We start from the raw sequence: 23,986 nt of genomic DNA, 5'->3' as shown, positions 1-23,986 counted from the left end.
CAGGCAGACAGTAGGCTTGCCTAAGCAGCGCCTCTGCAGGTGAGCATCAGTCTTCTTTGGCTTTTGAAAAGCTGGGAACAGTTTTGAGGATCCTGCTCCCACCCCCTCCCCCAATGCCCCCAGGTGGGGAAGCACTGAAGGGAGGGGAAGAGGCGAAAGGTACTCCTTCACAAAGAAGCCTTGCTCCCATGGGTTCTCCCTGCTTCTTTGGGCCACAGAGACACGACACAGGCCAGGGAAGAGGGCTGAAGCACGTTGTGCGTCACGCTCTGTCTCTGCCCTGGAGACTGCTGATGGGATTGAAAAAAACACAATAATGTGTGCCAGATCCTTATAAAAACCCTGTGATTTGCAGGCTACTTTTGCCACCTTGCTGATGGGATTGAAAAAAACACAATAATGTGTGCCGGATCCTTATAAAAACCCTGCGATTTGCAGGCTACTTTTGCCACCTTGCTGATGGGGGGGACTGAAGTCCCCGGGGTTTAACACAGACCACTGGTGGGGGTGGTGGTGGTGGTGGGGCGGGGGGAGTGCGTACCAAACAGCTAGTAAGGGTCAGGGCCAGCATTCAATGCATGTCTCTCTAGTACCAAAGGCCTTCCTTTCACATTGTTTTGTACCTGAGTGAAGCAAGGAAAACTCCAAGGAGGAGGTGTCTTTGCAGCAGTTTTGAAGACAGAAAAGAAAAGCAGGAGGAGATGGAGAGAGAGGAGGATCACAAGAGAGGGAACAGCATATACAGAGGCTTATAAAACGTGCGACTGGCCTTCCTGGATCCAGAATCCCTCCCACCCTTTCGATCCACCTTCTCTGTGTGGGCCAGGGTGATCCTTCTGAACCACACTCTTCTTTCCTTTGCAAAGGCCTTCAGAAGCCCCAGCTGCCATCCTCCAATCCTCTCTGCTCTACCCGTTTCCTTCTTGCCTTCTTGCTTCAGGGACTTCTCTCTGCCCGGAACATTCCTACCCACACCTCAAACCCCCGTACCCGCCACATGCAGCGGGCTGAATTGTCTCCCCCACAAAGGTACGCTCAAGTTGAACCCCTTCAATGTCACCTTAACTGGAATTGTCAATGTGACCTTAATTGGAAATCAATGTATCGCTGCAGATGTAATCAAGTTCAGACGAGGTCATATTGGATTAGGGTGGGCCCTAAACCCAATGGCTGGTGTCTTCATAAGAGAAAGGAAAGGGAGATTGGGATACGGAGAAGCAGAGGGGTCAGCGGGGAGAAGACCACATGAACATGGAGGTAGAGACTGGAGGGATGTATCTATGAGCCAAAGGTGGCCGACAACTACCAGAAACCAGAAGGAAATAAACAGATTGTTTCCTAGAGTCTTCAGAGGGAGCACTGACACCTTGATTTTGGACTGTGAGAAAGTACATTTCTGTTCTCGTTTCAAGCCATTCTGTTTGTTACAACAGCCCCATAGACTCCTACACCACCTGACTAGTGTGTACCAGCTGATACCCCACACCCAGAGGGGACCTTTCCCCGGGTGTCTCCATGTGCCCCCCACCCCCGACCCCATGGTCCCAGTCTGGAGAGATGCTCCCTCCATGTGCTCCTGCTGCATCAGAGCCATCCAGTGACATACCCGTCTCACTGAGTTCCTTAACTGCTGTGTTTGTGACTCATTCATCTCTGTATCTTTGGTACCCAGCACCAGGCCTGGCCCACGCTCAGCTCTTGGTTTGGTTGAACTGATGAATGAATGAACTGCTCACCATCTTGCAGGAACACCCATAGTTCAGCCAAACTCACCCACTCTCCTTGTCAAGTGTGTGCCACATGGTGAGAGGCAACTGAAATCCTCTGTACTAAGGAAGATATGCCCTATTTTGCTGGAGGTTCTGACATCTCTCTTTACTGCCCACATCCAGCTTCTTGGATCTTACCACTGAATCTTTGGTGCTCTATCACTACCAAAGTAATAGGAGCTAGCCACACCGACCCTGGGCCAGAGCTAGCTGCCTAGTCCAAACCCAGGAGACATGGGGAGGATGCAATCATGGTCTCACACTGGCTAAGCCCAGCCTGGTAGGTTCTCTGAGTCTATATACAGATACTGAGAGTCACATATTCAATCAAGAGATAACAGGTACTAGATGCAGATGGCATCAATGGGAACATGGCATGTCTCTGCCCCTAAGTGTGGTGTGATGAGTACTGTGGTCAAGGTAAGCACACAGCAGACCCCTACCTGGGTGGAGGGGCTGAGGCAAGGCCCCCTGGAGGAGGTGACAACTGAGTTGAGTCTTGTCAGATGCACAGGGTGTGTCCAGATGAAGGCAGGGGGGGATGAGGAGTGTGAGAAGAAAAGGGAATGCCACGGAAGGAAGAGAGGCTGCACAAAGACATGGGTGGGCTAGAGAGACTGGCCCCCCAGGAAACTACCAGTTCTTCAGGAGGACACAAGCAAGGGGTGCAGGTGGTGGGTTTGGACAAGCACGTCCAATGAGTATGCAGCATGAGATGCACACAGGGTAGGGAGTTTCTGGAGGATGCTGGCTTTAGGGATGAGCGGGGGAAGAGAAGCCCATGGAGACTAAGACTAAGAGGTAGAAGGAAAACAGGAAAAGGTGCAGCCCTAGAAGCCAAGAGAGGAGAGAGTCTCAGAGGGATGGCAATCATACCCAAGCTGCTGCAGAGAAGGCAAGACAGGTGTGGCCTTGTGATCCTAGCCACCGCGGTTTCCATGATGATGGGGCAGGGCTGGGGGCAGGGGCGGGAGGACCAGTTCCCACCAGAGGGGCTGGAGTTGGTCTCAGTGTCCTAAGTCTGGTGTCTGGTTTGCCTGGGGTGTAACATGGGCGCTTGTGGTGACCAACAAATATGGTGCTCAGCTCCTCACCCCCACTGGTCTCTGGTTCTCTCTCTGACTCCCCTGGGGACTGTCCTGAAACTCTGCTCTCTCCGGGGCTGGGTCTTCATTGCTTAGCTGGCTGCCACCTGCTTCAACCCCAGGGCACCCTGGATCGTGGGGCTGGCCCTGTTCCAGGATCTCCAGACACGTTTTTCTTGTGGTGTTTCTGCAGAGTTCCACCTTCTTCCACAATCTCCCAGTAGCAGGTGCCCGAGGGAGGGCACTCCCACCTGGCCCTTGCTCCCTTACCTCTTCCTACCAGCCTGACACCAAGAATCCGCCAGACTTTGCTGGCAAGGGAGTAAGGCTCATGACACTCAGCTTCAATGACACGAAGAGATTTTCCACCAGAGTCTCCATCTGAAAAGCTAGGGGAAATTGGATTCTCACTGCAGGCGCCAGGACCTCTGAAGAGCTGTCCCCAGGCAAAACCTGCTTCTGGGATCGGGTCCTCACTTCCCTCAGTCCCAAGGAAATTTGGACACTTTGGGTGCTTTTTGGATTCTGCCCACCCCACCGCTTACAGGTGGCTCATCTGGATCCATCGCACATCAGACAGATAACACAAAAACAAGAAAAAAAAATACATAGCATCTTGACATGTTGATTTCACTTGCATTCTGACCAGGCCCCAGAATGTGAAAGAGCCTTGGGTCCTCCTGAGCAACTGTTGCCACCCCATGAACACAATGGATGGTGCACAGACACAAGTCCTAAGGGCGAATCTTTACATCAGGGGAAAATGGTCCACGAACGAACAGCTGCTGCAGGAGGGAGAGGGTCAGAAATCCCTCCTGCCCCCAAATGAGAATGCAGCCTAAATTATCCTCAGTGACACTGGAAACGGCAGTAAGAAAATAATACTTGTTTTATAAAATGCCCACTTCTGAGCCATGGAGCTGCAAACCAACAATTAAACCATGATCATAATAGCAGACAATAACAATTAAAGCGTCCTGCCAATCAAAGTGCAAAAAACAGAGAAGACAGACCAAAGCCCAAAGCAAGCACTGGTGTCTAAAGCAAAATGAGACGCTCTTCTTTCCTGGGGCCAGTTGGTATTTGATAGAAAAAAGATTCATTTGTTACTTCCATGAGGGAGAGAATAAAGCTGAGCTTTGGGTCACTGAAGTGACCGCGGTGATCGCGTTCTGGGAGGCTGGGGCAGCGCACAAATGCAGGACTTAGGCTATTGCCGTGTGTTTCAGCCTTCCTTGCCGGGTGACCTTGGACTGGCTTCCTTCTCGTCATGGGCACCTTGTAAATGAAGGCTGTGTGACTGCCTGTCATTAGCCAGAACCTGCCCTGGAGGTGTCAGGGATTCTGTGAGGGGCAGATATGTCTTTATTCTTCTTGGAAGAAATGTCCATAACATGAAAGGTTCATGCCTCCTGAAGGGGTTGTATAACCCAGAGGGAAAACTAGTGGCTATGGAGTCAAAGACACAGCTTCAAATCTAGTTCTGGGATAGCTCATCATGTAGCCTTGTGAAGCCTCAGTTTACTTCTCTGTCGAATGGCAGTAACCGCCTCTGTCTAGCAGTGTTGCTGAGAGGATTATTGTAAATGAAATCACATATAAAGCACCTGGCACTGAGCCTGTTACATAGTACAAAAATCAATAAATGGTGAAATCACCTAAAAGAAATTCTATTTTTGTTCTCTTTATTTTTATTGAAGTGTGACTAATACAGTGTTATATTCGTTTCAGGTGTATGACTTTTTTTTTCTTTTACTTGACTAAGATGTGTTAAAGTCCTTCTACAACTGTCAATTTCTTATATTTATGACAGATTTCACTCTACATTTTCTTGGTAGGTTATTTGTTGTATAAAGATCCGTGACTGTTAGCATTATTATGGCATGAGCACTTGTCCCATGAAATAATTCCCTCTGTCCCTGGTGGCTTTTGGCATTCCTTAGCTTGCTCCCGCATCACTCCAATCTCTGTATCTTCACTTCTATGTGTATAAAATCTCCCTCTGCTTCCCTCTTATAAGGATTCATGTGGCTGCATTTAGGGCCCATCTAGAGAATCCAGGATAATCTCCTCATCTTAAGAGCCCTGATTTAATCACAGCTGCAAAGATCCTTTTTCCAAATAAGCTAATGTTTACAGGCTCCTGTCATTAAAACCTGATGTCTTTGGGGGCCATCATTCAGCCTACTACAATATCTTTGCGAGTTTTTCAAGAAGCCCCAGTGGCAATTTTCTGTGGCTTTTGTGCATATTAGATCCTGGCTGAATCAATGATTCTTGGGTCTCACAACACTGCTGGTCTCAGCCTTTGATGTGAAGGAGGGGAGATTTTAGGAGGATTGGATTTGGTGTGGGGGTGGTTTCTCGTAAATGACTGTTTTATTTGAGGAGGACTGGTTGTGTGCTTACCTGTGTGAGTGTGTTTTGCCAAAAGCTTTCAGGGATCTTTTATTATCCTTGGAACTGATCCATTTTTCATCAAATTGTATCTAATTCATTTTGGCTGGAACTTAGTGAGTCCATTCAACTCACCAAAGACACTTTAGCCCTGGTCCCTCCCTCTGCCCCTTCTCAGAGGAGGCTGCTCACAGTTTCGATTTTATTATTATAATCTTCTCCATCTGTGCTGCCCAGTTGGTCCTCTGTCTTCCACACTGGGTAACTTCTCTTTCATTATTTCCACACCCTCGTACTTTTTTTTTTGCAGTCTCAGACAGACCCTCCAGCTTGTCTCTTTCTTCAGTGCTTTTATTTCTTAGAAGGCAAGTGCTGCTCTTGTAGATTTTGGCCACTGTGTCGTTAGCTTCTTTTCATTCTTTACTCGCCACTATCATGGTCACTCTATCTCACGATCTCCCCTCCCCCATTCCATCATCCATCCTTCTGCTACCGATCATCCCTATTTCTTTTTTTTTTTAAAGATATTTTTTATTTATTTATTTGACAGATAGAGAGCACAAGTAGGCAGAGTGGCAGGCAGAGGGAAAGGGAGAAGCAGGCTCCCCGCTGAGCAGGGAGCCCGATGCGGGGCTCGATCCCAGGACCCTGGGACCATGACCTGAGCCGAAGGCAGCTGCTTAACCAACTGAGCCACCCAGGCGCCCCTCATCCCTATTTCTTATATTTAAATGAGAATAGTATCCATCAATCCATTTACATTTTCTTTTGTTTGTTATAATACAATCTTTTCAGAAAATATCTTCCTATTTCTTTAGGGAAATGATCCCCCTTTTTAAAGAATGGTATGTGTTACATGGCATCACACAAGTTTCTTTTATTTCCTTTTTGCTTGTTTACTTAATCTTTTGAGAGGGCAAGCTCTCACCTGGTCCAGCATGGCCAGAAACGCAGGTCTGCATGTCTATGGCTGAATGAATGGAATCCCCCTCTAAGAAATACTGGAATCCATTTTTGGGATGGTAAACTGGCAGTCAAGTTCATGTCTGCTGGCCAATTCGACTATCCAGTGTAGCTCAGCTGGGTTATATTCTTGGGTGATTTGAAGTACTTTGTGTTCTTTTTCTAGAAGTGATCCATGAAAACTAAATTGCCAAGACCACCACCACTCTTACACTGACACCTATGGGGTGATCCACATCCTCTTCTTCAAAAAACTTCTGAGCTCCTTTTGACGATTTCCTGATTTGTTGAAACCTTAAGTCTGACAAAGGGCCATCCTGCCGTGTATGTGCTTATCTGCTCAGTTCCTGCAGGAGGTCAGCCCTCACAGTGCAAGTACATGGACCTTCTCTGTTTAAGGTTTAACTCACTGCCACTGCTCAAAAACAAACCTTCTGGAAGCTGGTAAACCTGCGGCTGCGATTCCTGGAAAGAGCTACAAATAGAAGCTTCACTTCTGGTGCCTTCTGCCTCCTCTGGGCCAGCTGCCCACTTGCTGTCGAAGGGAAGTGACGCTGACCGCAGTGGGGGCTGGTGGCCCTGTGATTGATGGGAAACTGCAGGCAGGGACTCTGGGTCTTGGGCGCAGCCAGATGTTTTGTCTGGTCCAGGCTCCTCCCAGGAAGACAAGCTCCACTGGGCAGGGGCTCTGGTTCATCAAAACTGCAGGCCTCCATCTCTCAGTAATCCTACTGCTTTGTGACCAATAGCCAAGAAGGGAGCTTCCAGGTCACCCTTTGCATTAATCGTTAAAAAGCATCCCTACAGTTAAAAATCAACAAACTAGGACCGTGAGCCAAATATGAGCATTAGGAGCAGAAATCAAAGCTTCTGGAATGAGTTTTCCAGCCTCCATGGGCCCCAGATCTCTCTAGGAAAGGCACACCTGGAAGAGACCGTGTCTTTTCCCTTCCCCCCCATGCCCCAGTCACATGCAGCTCTCCAGCCTAGCCAGATCTGTACTCAGAAACAAGGCTCAGTTCTTCCGAATATAACCAGGAACCTCAGTTATCCTAGACTCCTTCCCTGGTTTCCCAGCCAATTTCTCCTCTTAGTTGCCACCAATGATCTTGTTTTAGAAATGGAGATATCATGGAGTCACACCAGACAATGGGTTCTTCCAGAAGCAGCTGCATACATTCCCCCCTTCCTCCCTTCCACATGCTTGCAAGGCCCTGACCTCCGCCCTGCGTGGTGAACTACTACTGTGCTTTCAAATGCAGCTAGCATAGCCCCTCTTCTCCAGAACACCCTGCTACCCCCCTGCCGCCACCACCTGGAATTAGGAACCATCCTTGCAAATGCTCTTCGGTTGTGTTTCGCACATAACTTCCACTATCACATTTATCACGTCACATTAGAATCTGTAGCAGACCCTGTAGGATGGTCTGTCTGCACTCCATTTCCAAAAACGCTCATCTATCTCTACTACTGAAACTGTAAAAGCAAAACAGAATTGATTTCCCACTTTCCCAGCCAGGCGTACATGGCAAGTTCTGACTAATCGAATGTAGGAAGATGTCTGTAAGGATGGTGATTCTCCCCGAATAAATACACAAACCCTCGCTAGGAGAAAGCTATGCGCCCTGGCCTTTCCCCTCTTCTTTGAGGCCACAGTGCAGCGGGGTAAGCGGGAGGACAGGACCCGAGTACAGCAGCGTGAGAAGAAAGGCACTGCTGGCCTCCTGAGTGGCTGCCCTGGGTCTGGATGGGACCTTCGCATTCTTGTTCCAAGAGAAAAGTGAACCTCCATCTGTTGAAGCCAGCTTTAGTCGGTTTCTCGGCTTCCATTCCTAACTGATAAAATGTCTATCTATAAGACTGAGACTTTCAAGGGAAAAGACTGTTTCTTATTTATATGTATACCCTCAGTACCTGGCAGAATGCCTGGCACTGAGCAAATGCTCCAAGTATTTTAATTGAACTGAATGTCGTTACTGTCTTCAAAATATTCCAATGGCTCCTCATTATACTGAGAAATCCATTTAGAGTTCTCATCTTGGCACGCAGGGTCCTGCAGAGAGCCCTTTATACCCAGGCAACCTCGCCTCCCCTGCGTAGCCCCCAGCCACATCAAAGGAGCACTCTTTTGTGGACAGACCCTACATTTTGCCCTCTGTTCGTGCCTTCACTCTCTTTCCCCTCAGTTGGAATGTTTGCCTTGATGCCCGCAGGCAGGCCTTCTCTCTCTCTCTTCTCCATTACTGAACTTGGCTTGCACTCACTTACACTATCTACTTTGTCTTGGAGGGACCTGTTTGACTATTTCCTTCGTAGAATGTGAGCCCCTGGAAGACAAAGACTGGCCTTAGTCTAATTCTTGTGTTTCCCATTGCACAGTCTCTGACACAGAGGAAGTGTTCAATGCATGTTTTGTTAAATGGAACTAAACCGGGGTCAGGATGACAGACAGGGGAGAGAAAAACCTAGAGCTAGACAGAATGGGTCTGAAACCCACATCCCTGGGTAACTGTGAGACAGTCCCCCTTCCAGGGCCTCAATGGTGTCATCTGTAAAATGGGGACAGTAATAACCTATCAAGAATGTGATATGCTATATGTGTTTGATAAATATTATGTAGAGGGGAGGACCAAGAGCAGAAGGCTTTGCCTCCCTCTCCTCTCCAATTTTCCTCTGAGCTGGTCCACTCATTATAATAGGGAAAACTCTAAGCCAACACTGGAAACTGAGAAGAGGTCTCATCCATAGCGGATGAAACTTCCATGTTCTACGTACTGACTGCACAGGAAAGAGTGACATGGAGGGTGCAGCTCACTGCTCTCCAGCTGTTAGCTGCCAGGCCTGGATAGAGTTCATTGGCCAGCCTGTCCCATTCTTGGCAGTCAGGCGAAAAGCGCCTGCCAAACGCTGCAGACGCCCCCTGTGTTCAAGGGCAGAATATGACTGTCAGCTTATGCTTGTCACACACATCCAAGAAGGGCCCATTTTCCTGCCTGAACCCCACCCAGGGCTGAGTGTGATCCCTGAAGCTCCCCACTGTCCCTCTTGGGCACTTCTGGCCAGGGATTATCCTTGCCTGGCTTGCTGGGGTGAGGTTGACCACAGATCCCTCTGATCACCTCCAGTGCTTGGATGGGGTTGGGGCGGGGTGAGGACAGGCATCTGCAAGCCTTGTCCTGTCTGTGCCCCTGGGAATGGTCTCATGGACTGGCCTGTGGGCTTTCCCACATCTCATTCCATCTGGCACACCAAGGGGCAGCTTGCTTGACACCTGCTCCCACCAACAGCATGGCACCCACCACCTGTGACACTCAGGGGTGACTTATAGCCTGCTGTGCTTAGGGGATGCCCCATCTGGGTAAAATGAACAACCACCTACCCAGCCCCAGGAGGGAGTTCTCATCACTTGGGAATTCCATGCCAGGCACTGTTCTGAATGTTGATACGTTAACTCACTTATCCTCATAGCAACCTTAGGTGGTAGGTACCATCTTAAATCACCATTTTACAGATAAGAGAACAGAGGCCTGGAGCACCTGCTTCAAGATCTTCCCAAGCTGCACAGCTGGTCAGAGTGGTGAGCAGTCTGGTCCCGGAGTCCAGCTCTGAGCTACAACTTGATCCTGAATGAACAACAAACCTCCTGGTTTGGAAAGAGAAGCAGCTCCTCAGAGGAATCCAGCTGACCGATCAGACAAAATGGCCCAACTGCGAAATGCAGTAAATGCAGGAAAAAATAGGAGACATTGTAAAACAAAACATAAATAGTATTCTCAGGGAGATGCAAGATGATAATACATCGAAAAAACAAAAGTAAGCTGTCAAGAGCAATCTGAAAACAAAACAAAAAAAGAGCAGTTTCCTTAAAATAAAAATGAAAACAACAAGATTTCCAAAATAAAGGAGAACAAGATAAATGCTGTTGAAAACAGAATTAATGAAAACACAAGATCACTGGCAGAATAAAAAAACAAAAAGGATAGAGAATTTTCAAATAACTAGGGGAAAAAACAAAGCCAATTAAATCAAATCAGCTAACAATAGCAAGAGTTAAAAATGAAAGAAAGCAATAAAGAAGCATCGCGTGTTTTGTTTGGAAAAAAGCATAATACGTTGATGGAAAAGAAATATATAAAACCCTGTGCTCTTTTCACTTTTTTCAAATATACATGGAACATGAAGAAGACAAAAATTCCAAAGGTAAAAAGGGCACAATGTGGTAAAAATAACAAAAAAGATCATACAAAATATATATAATCAATTAGTACGTTTTTTAAGAAATTTAAATCCTCATGTTAAAAGGAAATCTAAACTGAAACGACAGACTATCTAAAAATCAACCCAGTTGAGCACTCTATAAGGAAAAAAAAAAAAAACAACTCCCCAAAGGAAAATATACTAAGAACTGGAAGCAGCAAAGACAATTAGATATCATTTTGTCCGTCAAACTGATAGACACTGACAGGGTTGACAACAGCTCGTGATTCTGTGTGGGGAGGCAGGCTTTTGGTGGATGTGTAAATTGCTGCAGTAACAAGAGGGAAATCTGAGGTCATATATTAAAATTTGCCTTCTAAGAATATATCCTAAGGAAATAATTGGACAACTGTTCAAAGATTCATGTATAAGGATGTTCACTGGAGTGAAAAACTGAAAATATTTACTTTATTAATAGGGGAGTAGAAAAATAAATTATGGTTGTGCCTACAACAGAATCCTCTGTAGCCATCAAACAGGATGAGGCTGATCTATATATATTGACATAATAATATGATGATAGAGGATTAAACAGTAAATCAAAAGCAAGTCACTGAGCCATGCATAGAGATGATCTTGTTTTAGAAACCATGTTTACCGCAACTGCTTGGTCTACGTATTGCCGAGCAAGTAGAACAAACAGATCTCAAGGGTTATCTTCTGTGGGGTGTGTGGAGGAGACCAGAGTAAGATTAAGGGGACTTTTGATCTCTACAAATGTCTTTATTGTTTGCATTTTGAGTTTTTAAAACAAGTGTATTTTTTTAAAATATAGAAACATCCTATAAAGATATCCCCCTTTAAAAAAATAATAGATCTTACTCTGAATAAGGACTCAAACACAAACGGGGCTTTTTGTGTTTGTCTTAATTAGGTCTAATCATGAATTCCCTTAACTTTGCTGCTGGCTATTGAAGTGAGGGGTGTGGGGGGGACTGAAGGGGAGGAAGAGAGGGAGAGAGAGAAACAGGGAAGGAGGGAAGGAGGGAGAAGGAGGGAGAGAGAGGAGAGAGAGAGAGAGACCAGGCATGAGCATAGATGTGCGTGTGGACACCACACACACTGTCTGGGAAGGCCAGCTGGGCTGGGGCACTGAGCGAGAAAGGGAAAGGTGTCCTGTGGCTCATCTCCATCTTTCGGCTGCTCTCAGTGTAGCTGGAAGCCCCCTTCTGCTCCCTTGGCATCAGCTCCTTTGAGGCTCTGAGGCTGCCAGAACCTTCCAGAGGGAGGACGGAAGCTCCCTTCACCTTCTGCCTGCTGTTCCCCATTGTGGGGGCCTCGCACACACATTCAGCAGGCCCCATGACTTTATAGTCCTTGCTGCATCACCCTGCAGAGGATAGTTGGTGGCCCTGTCTTGATCTTCTCCTCCTGAGGGCCATGAAGAGGTCCTCCTGGCTCCCTTCCGGCTCACCCCATGCTCACCATTCCCATAAGTGACAATGGTCCTCACCCCTGCCCAGAAATTCCATCATCCATTTCTTGTGCTCGCCTGTCAGCTGCTCCTAGATCCCTCTGCTCTCCTCTGGCCCTTGTCTTAAACCTTCCTTCCGGGGATATCGCTGCCTGTCTCAGGTATGCTAATGTCACTCTGTTGTGGAGGAGCACATCCTCCGCTTGAGAAGATGCTTGCCCAAGTACTTAGGACTGGAGTACCATGATGTCCACAATGTACTCTTGAGTGATTCCGCAAAAAAGAAATAAGAGAGAATGCAAATATGGCAAAATATTCATAATGGCTGAGTCTAGGTGGTAGGTGTGCAGGTGCTCATGTGCTGTTCTTTCAACTTTTCTGTGTATGTTACACATTGTGTGTTACGCAACAAAACCCAGGGAAACAGAAGAAGCCACACTTGCCCTATTTACTAAGAGTGAGACCACTGGTGTGACCACTTCAGTGTTTCCTGAATTTTTCCCTTCTTGTCCACCCCTACTACCGCTGCTCAGGTTCCGGCTCCTCATCCCGACTACGATCTGGCGCAGCCTCCTCCTCGGACTCCCTGCCCCAGGCTGCCCCATTCTCCATGAGGCTGCCAGGATGGGTCCAAACCCAGCATCTCGGGCCAGGATGGGTCCAAACCCAGTCCTCAACCTTGACCCTCTGGCCACAGCCCGCTCCACCAGCTTTACCTCCCGCCACTGCCCCTTGCTACTAGATCACAGCTGATGCTCCGGGCCTTGTGCCTGACCACACCGTGTCACTTCCCCTCCTGCCGACCTTCCTCCGGCTACCTGGCAACGTCCTCTCCATCCTTCAGCTCTTGTGTCACCTCTGTCAGGAGAGCATCTCTGGTCTTCTGTCCTGCCTTTCGCTCCCCGCCCCTCCCTATCCCTCCACCTCCCTGTGTGTCTGCACACGTCTCCCCTTTGCCAACCCGGGCGCCCGGGTCTCGATCATGTATGCGACGCCAGCACCTCGCCCAGACAACGCCACATGTTCAACAGACAGGTGGTTGTTACATGAATCAATGAACGAATGAGTGAGCGATGCTCCAAGGTAGGAAAGCAGGAAAGCCTCCTGATTTGCATACATGCACATTACCGTGGAAGAATCGTTATGCTCCTGATTCACACATTGCTCGCTTAACACTTACTGAGGGACTATCATGGATCTACTAGTCATATGATCCCCTTTTGGACCCGAGTCCTGCTTCATTCATTCATTCATTCCCCATGAGGGCCCCACTGAGGCCATGAGCTTGGACATGCACAGGAGCCACCAGTCGCTCAGCTCTGCTGGAGTGTCCCTGGAGTGAAGGGGTGGAAAATAAGGTTGGGCAGGTAGGTTGAGGTCACGAGGGCCTTGAAAACCAGGATAAGATGTTTAGCTTCTGTGAGCGTGGGTGTCATGGAAGGTTTCCAATTAGCAGGTGAGCTGGTCAGGTGTGCTTCCAGAAGCTTATTCCAGCAGCAGTGTGCAGGATGAATTTGTATATTTGACTTGTCCCCCTAATAGTGCAAAACCCCTAAGAGCTCTGCTGACCTCCTTTTGCACAGGGCTTGGCTCAAAAACGTGCACATAGCAAACACTTAATGCATTTCTTTAATTGTAATTGAACTGAGTCTAAGGACCCGTCTGTGTACATCAGCAAAACCACAAATGTCTGTATCTCTTGCAGCAAGGTATCCATTCCGTCCATTCCCTTTAACTGAAAACTCTCTAGGGCAGAATCTTCTCTAGCTACACTTCTCCGTGCCTTGGCTCCCCACTATTGCAAATCCTCAACATTTCATTCCTGGGTCACTGTGATAGACTTCTGACCGGTTTTATTCCCGTGAGCTCTCTCCACTGTAAACGACCCTGGTGGGACAACCCTGCTCAAGAACCTACCATGGCTCCCTCTGTTCTGCTGGCATTTAAGATCTTCCATGACCATGCCATATTTCAACCCTCTCTACCTCTCATTCCTTGTCCACATGCCTCCCCCTCTCCAGCCAGACTCTGTCTCCTCTCCAATTGCCTTTTTGATCCTCCTTCCAGACCTCTGCTCATCCTGCCACCCCAACCTGCTCCTTTCCTCACAGCTCTTCTGAACCACAGCTCAAGCAAGGCCCAGCTTTGCCAGCAGTGTGAATAGTGCGAAGATTCAGAAAAATCTGGGCTCACAGTCCAGCTTTCTGTGGGACTCACTGTGCGAACTGAGACACACTATGCATTCCCTTGGGATCTCAGTGTTCTCATCTATAAAATGGGACCAAGAGTAATGTCTATTTATTATTAGAACTTACTATTAGTGAAGAACTGATAAGAGGATAGATGTGCCAGGCCCTGTGCTGGGTAAATGGTGACGTTCCTTTCTTCTCTGACTTTCTGGAACCCTCGGAAATAAATCCTGCTGGTCAGATGCTAGTATGGAAAGGAAGTTATATTTTGAGGGAGTGTGTATGAAGTATCAGACACTGCTGGGCTTTTGTAATTACTCCCTCTGCAACCCTCAAACACCAGCATTTTTGCCCTCACTTTACAGATGAGGACACTCAGACTGAGAACAGGAAACAATCTGGGATCATACCGCTCTGAGCTGACACTACTGTTCGAGAAATAACCACAGAAGCGTTCCTAGGAATTTACTATGTTCCCAGTATGATGCTGGGCGCGTTGCTGTCCCATTTAGTGCTTTCCCCCGAGACGCTGCTACTGTAATAGCAAATAAGGGCTGTGCCCGAAGTCTTGCAAACAGCAGGTGGCAGGGCTGGGATTCCTGCTGGGGTCTGTATGACCTCCAGCTCTGCCCTCAGCTACTCTGCCGTGACTGTGCTACCGAGGCCAGAGTTGTCTGAACCTGGACAGCAGCCCGGTGAGGCCCAGACTGGCCTCTCCAGTTTTCCTTGGGCCCCAGCCCGAGCCTGGGGTCACAGCGACCGCTGCTGATCACAAGGGCCACCAGGTGAAGTGGGCAGGGCCAGCCACTGGCTGAGTGGCCTGGCGACGATGCTGGTGACGACTCACATGAATGGCCAGCAAGCAGTGACTTTGTCAGCCGTGACACTTACCCGATGGTGCAACCAGCATCAGCCTCGATGGTCCAGATGCAGTTGAGATTGTGTTCATAGGGAGCCGGATACCCGGGTGATAGCACCTGCCCCGACACTTCTCCTTTCACTGTTCCTCCACACTCAGCTGAAAGAAATCCCAAAAAAGTGAGCTTTATGGGGTGGCCTGCATGGCCAGTGGTGACTCAGTGGCTCCTCTTGTCAGTGTGCCCAAGCCCTTCTTGTTCCCTTCAGGTAACTGAGCACAGCACACAGAAAGGCCCCCAGATGGAACCTGTATCCACAATCTACAAAGAACCCCTACAACTTAACAATGAAAAGGTAAACAGCCCAATTAAACAATGGGCAAAGCATCTGAACAGACATTTCTTCAAAGAAGGTATGCAAATGGCCAGCGAGCACATGAAAAGCTGCTCAACGTCATTAGTCATCAGGGAAATGCAAATGAAAACCACAGTGAGACACGCCTCATGTCCACAAGGATGGCTGCAGTCAAAAAGCCAGACAGGAAAGTCGGTGAGGATGTGGAGAAACTGGGACCCGTACACATGTGCTGGTAGGAAGGCAACAGGGGGCAGCTGCTTTGGGAAACGGGTTCATAGTTCCTCAAAATGTTTCACGTAGTCACCATAGGACCCTGCACTTCCACGAGCAGCACAGACCCAGGAGAATGAAAGCATACGTTCACACAAAAATGCTCACAGCAGTATGATGCATAATAGCCCAAAGATGGAAACAACCCAATGTCCATCAGCTGATGGATGGGTAGACAAATATGGTGTAATCCATACAACGGAATAGTATTTGATCATAAAAAAGGGTGAAGGACTTGTACCTGCTACAACAGGAATGGACTTGAAAACATGATGCTAAGTTAAAGAAGTCAGACTCAAAAGGCCACGTATTATATGATTCGGTTTATATAAAATGTCTAGGCCAGAACAATCTATAGAGACAGAAAGTACAGTGGAGGTAGCCAGGGCCTGGAGGGAGTGGGCAGGTGGGAGGGATTGCTAATGGGTGCAGGGCTTCTTTTGGGTGGACAAGATGTTCAAAAATCCCACGTGGTGACAGTTGCAAAGCCCTGGGAATAGACCAAAAAGCCCTGAATTGTACATTTTAAAGGGGTGAAGTGTAAGGGACGTGAATTGTATCTCAATAAAGCCATTTTTACAAAGGTCCCTGGGTGGATGGCTGACAGCCTACTCCGCGCCCAAACTCCTTGAAGCCTCCCTGGCCACGTGCAGACGCTTGAACCTGTGTCTTCAGCCACGGGGCCTGTATGGGGTGCCAGGAATGCGGAGGCAAGCAAGACACTGCATCCTTCCTCCCGAGAGCTAACGGTTTAGAGAAGGAGACAGCCACCGCGGGTCCCAACAGAGGCGCACTGGTGGTAGGTGACAGCTCAGAGGAGAAGTGACTACTTCCCCTCACACGGGGTAGGGGAGTCGTGAAGGAGGAGCAGGAGTGGATCGGGCTGGCTGGGTGGTAGGGGTGGTGTAGGGGGCACAGCAGGAGAGAGGGGAAAGGGCAGATGTCCTGGCGGTGGGCAACAGCGTGGTGGACAGGGGCCAGGGGAGGAAACGGGGGTGGGAGACAGGGCTGTGAAGCTGGCGCAGCATCGGACGTCCAAGGGCGCCGTGCATGAGGCTAGTGTCTATGTACTCTGTTGGGGAAGAACTGGTCACCTTATATGCTAGTGAACTTTACATGCTCTGGGAGCAGCCTGAAGGGCACGGAGGGATGGAAAAGGAGGAACTGGAGGCAGGGGAACAGTGCAGAGGTCTACACGCCCCATTGGAGCACCTAGTCACCCAGGTCAGAAGCTGCTGATCCTCTGGCCTTCTTCCTCCCCATGTCTGATCTGCCTCCGAGACCCAGACCCTGAACCTCTGGGGCGTCTGTTACATCGATGCCCCTCGGCCCCATTGCTAGAGTCTTGGCCTAGGCCCTGGCCATCTCTAGGGCGGCACAGCTGCCCACTCTCCCCCCAGCAGTGCCACGAGATGGATCTTTCTAGAATGCAAACTGACTGGGTCACTGCTTGCTTCAAACCTTCCTTCCTGGAATGAAGTCCAAGCCCCAGAGGGGCTCCCTTTGGCCTCTTGGGCCTCTTCCTGACAGCCCTCAGTCCAGTCAAGCCTCATGAATGCTATGAGCCAGGAACACGAGGCCTCTTCATGTCCACATGGACTGACAGCCTGAAAACATCTTCCCTTTCATGGCCTCTCCCCGCCCAGGTAGAGTTGCCGCTGTCCTCCCTTGTGTCTCTGTTATAACATGAGCAGGTTTTTATCACAACACGTGTACCGTGTGACAGTCATGTCAGTCTCCTTCACAAGACTCCAAACGCCTTGGCAGCAGGGACCTCGTCCTACTCCTATTTGCACACCCAGTGCTGCTGTAGTGCCTGGCACGTCACAGACATTTTAGTAAGTGTTTACTGAATGGGGAGATACATGGAGGATCAGATGAATAAGTGACACTTACTGCTTCCCAGGAAAATTACTATGAGGGTCTGAGTCAAGGGAGCATGAGTGAAAATGAAGAGCAGGAAATTTATTGTGGAGTTTTTTAGGAAAGGGGATGATTGAGCAAAATCCTTAGAAGAAACTGAAGAAGACGGGATCGAGGTCACAGGTAGAAGATTGGCCTTCACCTTCGTTAGGCATCTCAAGAGCCCCATGGCTTCACAGGGGAGCACTATGGCAGGGTTAGGAAGGAGGCACTCTCCTGAGACCAGATCCTTTGCTCCCGCCTTGTCACGAGTCCCCTCAGTGTGCTTTTGGGAGAGGAAGTGCTTGAAGGACTCAGGGCTGAATGGGCCACGTTGAAGAGTGGGTGTGGGCAAGAGGACGGGCCGTGAGCCGGGGGAAGGAAGCCTATCTGGCCCCACAAATAATGGTGGTAGTGGAGAGGTGGCAGAACATTATCCGTGCCCTTGGCTAGAGCTTTCTTCCATATTCCAGATGGAGAAGCCCCTCCTGCTTCCCTAAAGGTGAGTGTTTGGAGGCAGCATGGCGGGGGTGGGCTCTTCCTTACAGACACTACTGTTCCTTTCCTCCTGGACCTAACATCTAGGGGCTGGCACGTGGGTGGGAGAAGCCCAGAGGCCAGCAAGGTGCAGATGCATTGATAAGACCAGAAGACTCTACTCTTTCTGCTCTTTGCCCTTCTTCCCATCCTTAGAGTCTTGGCTGCTTCAATTGGGCTGCAGCGTCCACTCATCAATGAAGAAAGCCTTGGGTTATTTTAAGGTACAGTGGTCATTCCTGCTAGACTGTGATAAAGTCTACCACAACATGACATATGTAAAAATATACACCTGCCACCCCAGATTCACAGCTTCACTCCTCAATGTGGGGCCTGAGGGAGTCTCTGGGGAAAACCCCCAAGGTTCAAAATATAAGTACCCTTAGCACTGCTTGAGTGGATCCGCTAAGTTCAGCCCAACTGGCACATTTGATATTCAAAAGAACCTCACAGTGAATCCTTCCTGCAAAGGAGGTGACTGTCTTGTAACGTGAATCATCTCCTTCCTATTTCACTTGCTCTAGCTTGCCTGTGGTATTACACTGCCGTCTGTTCACGCGTGCGTCCCCCTTGCTGGCCTGGGATCTGCCCTTGTCAGGGTTCCTAGTGCCCAGCATAGGGCCTGGCACATGAATGAAAGCAGGGGATAAAAACAGGGATGCAGGGAGAAAGGGATGGGGCATGCCTGCAGACTGAGCCGATCTTAAGCTCAGAGGGTGGGGAAGTCTCTATAGGCTACTTAGAGGTCGCCATGCTGGTTTGCCCACTGTCAGGCTTAAAATCCTCTCCTTCAGGCCCTCTGTTCTGTAACAGTGTTGAAGATCCTGTTAACATGGAGCTGTCTAGGGGAAAAGAATATTGGCCATTACCACTGCCCACCATGCTGGTTCACCCCTCCAGCCCTCACACATGCTCAGGCTAGAAGCCCAGCCCCCATCCTCCCCTCCTGCTGGTAAATTCTTACCCTTCCTTTCCTCATATTTCCCCAACACTTTGCCCATAAGTCTTTGCATGGTGCTTATCTTGTATTATAATTATCTGTTTATGTGTCTATTTGCCTTGCTAGGCTATAGGCTCCCCAAGGGCAGGGGAAAATGCTTTATTCTTCCTTTTTTGTATTTCTCTGCCTCTGCACATACCCAAACATATAACTGCACCAATTCTGGTGTGTGGCGCTTGGTAGGTACTTAAATGTTTTCCCAGTGGATGTTTTGTTCTTACAAGATTAGCCGGTGCTGTACAGCAAACATGCTGAGGTTGTGGCACCAGGGAAGGGGACGGAGGGAAAGGCCTGGTGTTTGGCGGTGGGGAAGCAGGACAAAGCAGGGTGGTGGGAATCTTGATCAGCAGGGAGGGTAAGAGATGCAGTGAGGTGGGTGGTGAGAGAGGAAAAGGCCAGACCGACGGAATGACAGGCTCTGCCTACTTCATACTCCTGCCTTCGACCAGGCTTCTCTCATCCTATGACACATGGAGGAAGCTTAGAGAGAGCCTCTGCTGACATTCTGGAAGCACCGCAGGCTTAAGAAGGTGCTGGTTCATTATTATATTCTTTCTCAAGAATGAGATAGATGCTAGCTCATTATCTTACTCTTTCTTCCAACTTCCCCCAGAAAAGGGGGCATAAACCCCATTTTGCCTATGGGGAAACTGAGGCCCAGAGGGAGTCGGAGGCTTGTTTGAGTCTGGGTGCTGCAAGAACCTTTGGAACCCAGGCAAATGCTCCACCTCTTCCTACCTGACGCTCCTCCCTCTTCTCTGTCACCAGCATTACAATTCTGGGGCATGACTTGGCTGTGGTCCCACTTGGCTCAACATGTGACAGCGGCAAGCCCCCTGCCGGAGTGTGCTGCTGCAGGGGCGTCATGAGGTGTGAAAGTGAGGGAACGGAGAAGGGGGGCAGGGCGAGGGTTGGCTCCTGTGAACAGCGGCGCTCAGTCCAGTTAGGCAGCCCCAAGGCGCTGGAGCGTGGGGTCCAATGGGAGAGCCTTCTCGAGACCAGAGCTGGGAGCCTGGGACTTGGGGGGCGGGCCCGAGTGGTCACTCGAAGAGCAAGAGGCCTCCTACCGACACAGGTGGGGAGAGGCCGGTCCCAGGTCCTGCGCTCCCCACTCAGACACAGCAGCTCCTCACTGCCCCGCAGGCTGTATCCAGGGTCACAGCTGAAGGACACAGAGCTTCCTGCAAAATGGCCTCCGTCCTGAACCTTGTAGCCAAACTGGGGAGTTCCTGGATCCTCACACTTGATGAGTTCAAAACCTGCCGAAGAGAGGAGAGAGAGGGTAAGCAAGACCCGGCGTGGCAGAAGCCACACGCCCTTTCCTCCCTCAGTGTGAAGCCCATGTCCTCACGGAAGCCACCAGGCACGTGCCCCTGGCTTCCGCCGGTCTCACTGCTCAGGGGGGCCCCACACGGCTGTGCTCAGGAGAGGTGCAGCGTGCAGGATTCGCTCCCGGCTACGGCATGGAAATGGCTTCAGCTCTTTCTCCCAGGACAGCTTTTAATAGTTTTCAGACACAGGGTCTGGGTTTTCTATTTCCTTTGTTTGACCCCCAGAGCATTTTGTTAGCAGGGCTGCTCTTTCCATTTGGCTCGCTGAGACATTCTGATGGGATCGTGTAATAGGGAAACGTCACTTCAAATGCATGTTTCGAAGTTCAATTACGTCCTGTTTAAATACAGTCTATTGAGAAAGGCTGGAGAAGGCTTATGCAGAACGTCTCCACAGAGCACCTGCTAGAGGGCGCTTCACGTTTCTTATCCACAGCGGTCTTGTAGGGAGGGGTAATGACCGAGAACACTGTCTGGTTCGATAAATGGTTCCAAAGTCACACATTCTCAGACGATGGAGATGGAACTCGCATGCCACTTTATTCAATCCTCTTCCCCTGATGGGCCTGCTGTACCAGGCACAGACGCTTAGGCCAGATGGCCTAGAGCCCAGGCAAGAGGAATCTTGGGTGGATTCACTGGTTTTCTAACAGCTTTATTGAGACAGCATTCACATACCGAACACTCGCCCATCTGAAGTGTTTGATGCACTGTCTTCTGGTATATTCGCAGAGGTGTGCAACTATCTTCACAATCAACCTTAGGGTCTTTTCATCACTTCTAGAGAAACCCTATACACACCCCCCCTTGCCCTTGGCCACCAAAATTTCCTCTCTGTCTCTATGGATGTGCCTACTCCAGACAGTTCATATAAATAGATCATATAACACGTGGCCTTTGTGACTGGCTTCCTTCACTCAGCAGTGTTTTCAAGGCTCATCCATGGTGTTGCATGGATCAGCGCTTCATTCCTTTTTGACAGCTGAATAACATTCCATTGTACAGATGGGTACATCACATTTTGTTTAGCCATTTATCAGCTGATGGATACTCATTGGATTTTAAAATAACCTAGAAAAGCACATTTCTTGGCATCTCCTGGGCAAGTACAGGAGCTCAATGAACACAAGGGCCATGAGGCCCAGGTGTGGAGATGTAATCCCAAGTACCCCGGGGCTGTGCACAAATCTGGGTGCTTTCCGTTTTTGAAATCTTGGGAGTAAAAGTCAAACTAAAACCATGAAAAAGGGAAAGAATCAAGACTGAAGTCTTTAGGGAGTAGTGCAAAAGAACATAATTACACATTAGCGTTTGCATGTTTTACATCTGGCTGTAGCCGAACCTTATTTTATAAATGCTGTGATTAGGAAAGGCTTTGTTTGGTTGCTTTAGTTAAAAGCCTCAGTGTTTATATTTTGGAATTATTAGTGAGTAACAGGTATGCGTGACTCTCAGTTAACCACAGATGTAAACCTTAGAGCGGATACCAAGTGGCTGCTTACCCAGAGCACAGACACAAGGTCTCAGAGGAAACAGTCCACTCAGCATGCACCAGTCAGAGAAAACCGAACCTCTTAAATGAGGGGTGACGTCCCGGAGCCTGACCTCCCTGTTTGGGGGACCAGGGAAAGCTTGACTTCATCGTCCACTCTGACTCAAGAAGGACTTACTGGAAAATTGCAGCTCAAAGCCCTTGCTGGTGTTCTCAGCGTCAGTGATGAAATCAAGCCACAGACTGCTGGATGTGCTGTTCAAAGTCACCCCCATCATCTCCGAACGGCTGAACACCCCCAGCAAACGGGCGGAGTTGTTGTTGCCGTCGTAGACCTGGATGTACGAGAGACCCCCAACCCGATGTCAGCATGGCCTTATTTTGAACAACAGCTTTTCATCCCGTAGCCTACACTCCCAGACTTTAGCACCAATGCCGACTGCTGGAGGGGCCGTGAGCATCAGACGCAGGGAAGATGGCACAGGGAGCCAGCAACAGAGAGAGTGATCAGCCCCTCCTGTCTCTACTCAGTGCCATTCTGTGCCCAGCCCATCTCAGTGTGAATCCAGTCTCTAGGAACTGCTTGTTGTTCTAACCTTTCCAGTGGAGCTCTGCTCTGTCCTCCAACCCCCAGATGGCACCAGCATACTCTTCAGCAGCCCGGGGAGGCCAGGATGGGGCCGCCTGAAGGCCCAAGCCATCTGTCTCTGCGGACAGGCATACTGAAAGCATTCGACAGCTCTGCATTGCTAAACAGTCCTGTCCTTCCAGATGAGACAACTGTCCTTCTGCCTAACTCCACCCACTGTGGCAGTGGCCTGTCTTGACTACTCTTCTAGACATGGCCCCCGGGATCCAGCAGCACAGAGTAAAAATGACCAGCGTGTCATGGTGCCTTTCCTTTCCCCAAGCTCAGCCTCTACCCCTTCCCTCCTAAAATGAGGGCTCCAGCAAGGGCCTGCTGGGCTTGCCAGGGGTGGAATCGTGCAGGCATCTGGCTTCCCCGACGCCCATCTGTCCCCTGAACTTCTGAGCACTAGCAGAGACAACAATCATCAGAATAATGAACTGGCTCCCCAGGTTCTGAGGTTGCTGCTCCTTTCCAGATAATTGTACAAATAACAACAGAAGTTGTGATTGAGTGAAGGACCCCCCTAGTGCTCTGGTAAATATCAAAGATGGGATCTATGGGTGGGTGATGAATATTTGTGCATGGCGCACGATGTGGTGCCAGCTGTCAGCAAATTGGAACAGTATTTCCATTCTACTATTTATGAAGCAAAGCTTTCTAAAAGAAGCCATCCTTCAAGCTAACAGTGCCGTATATTACAGAGACTTGCTCAGGCCCCTGGGAGCCTCAAGTCTGTTTCCAGATTCCATGTACCACATCACTGATGGATTGAGAGAATTCTGGACTTCCAACAGACAGAGAGATGACACCAGTTCAAAGAGTTTAGCCCACTGGGGCATCCAAGTTGCTAAATAAAAATATTTGTACCCATGAACGCATATTGAAATGGAACTGATCAAGGCATTAATCGTCAACACTTGCTGACATCACAATAGGAGAAACATAAGAGAAACAACCAGATATCATGAACACCACTACTTACAGAGTCATTTTGTTAAAAAAAAAAAAAAAGAATGAAAAAAAAAAGAAAAAAAAATCAAGCCTGAATTTTATCAAGTCACTGGATCCAATTTTAACTTATAGGAAATATAGAGGATGGAGGGATATATGAAATGATACTCTGGGAATATGTTTGGCAAAATCCAGAATATGAAAAATTCCACTGGGCAAGTTACCTGATTTCCTCCACAAATAAATTACAAGGGATGGAGGAAAAAAAAAAGATGGAGGCAGAAACCTATTGATTAAAAACCGTACGAGACAACCAATTCAATGTATGGGCCTTATCTGGACCCTGATTCAAAAAACTGTAAATTTAAAAAAATATTAGAACATTTATAAGATAATTGGAAACTTGAACATTCATTGGATATATGATGATGTCAAGAGATTGTTGTTAATTAATAAAAGTATAATGGGAACAGGATTATTTCCTTAATTTCCAAGCATAATTCATTCTAACTCATTAAGGACAAAAATGTTCATAATGTGTCATTATGATAAAATATTCATTGCAGAAAACTTATAAAACAGA

General features: G+C 48.7%; 1 protein-coding gene across 5 annotated transcripts in view; it reads right to left on the bottom strand.

Annotated features, from left to right (window-relative positions):
• CSMD2 (CUB and Sushi multiple domains 2) overlaps positions 1-23,986 on the bottom strand; it is a 583,106-nt gene that overhangs the window by 157,926 nt on the left and 401,194 nt on the right. For all 5 annotated transcript variants that reach the window (XM_032388322.1, XM_032388331.1, XM_032388357.1 and 2 more), the window contains 3 exons: positions 22,000-22,156; positions 20,066-20,257; positions 14,966-15,092 (listed from right to left, as the gene is read on the bottom strand). In XM_032388322.1, coding sequence (XP_032244213.1) covers positions 14,966-15,092; positions 20,066-20,257; positions 22,000-22,156 — 476 coding nt within the window. The remainder of the gene's footprint in view (positions 1-14,965; positions 15,093-20,065; positions 20,258-21,999; positions 22,157-23,986) is intronic.

Source organism: Phoca vitulina, unplaced genomic scaffold (genome assembly GCF_004348235.1).
Source record: "Phoca vitulina isolate PV1807 unplaced genomic scaffold, GSC_HSeal_1.0 scaffold2, whole genome shotgun sequence".
Taxonomy (NCBI): Eukaryota; Metazoa; Chordata; class Mammalia; order Carnivora; family Phocidae; genus Phoca; species Phoca vitulina.
The sequence above is the reverse complement of the archived record's forward strand: the minus strand, read 5'-3'. Positions and strand labels throughout refer to the sequence as shown.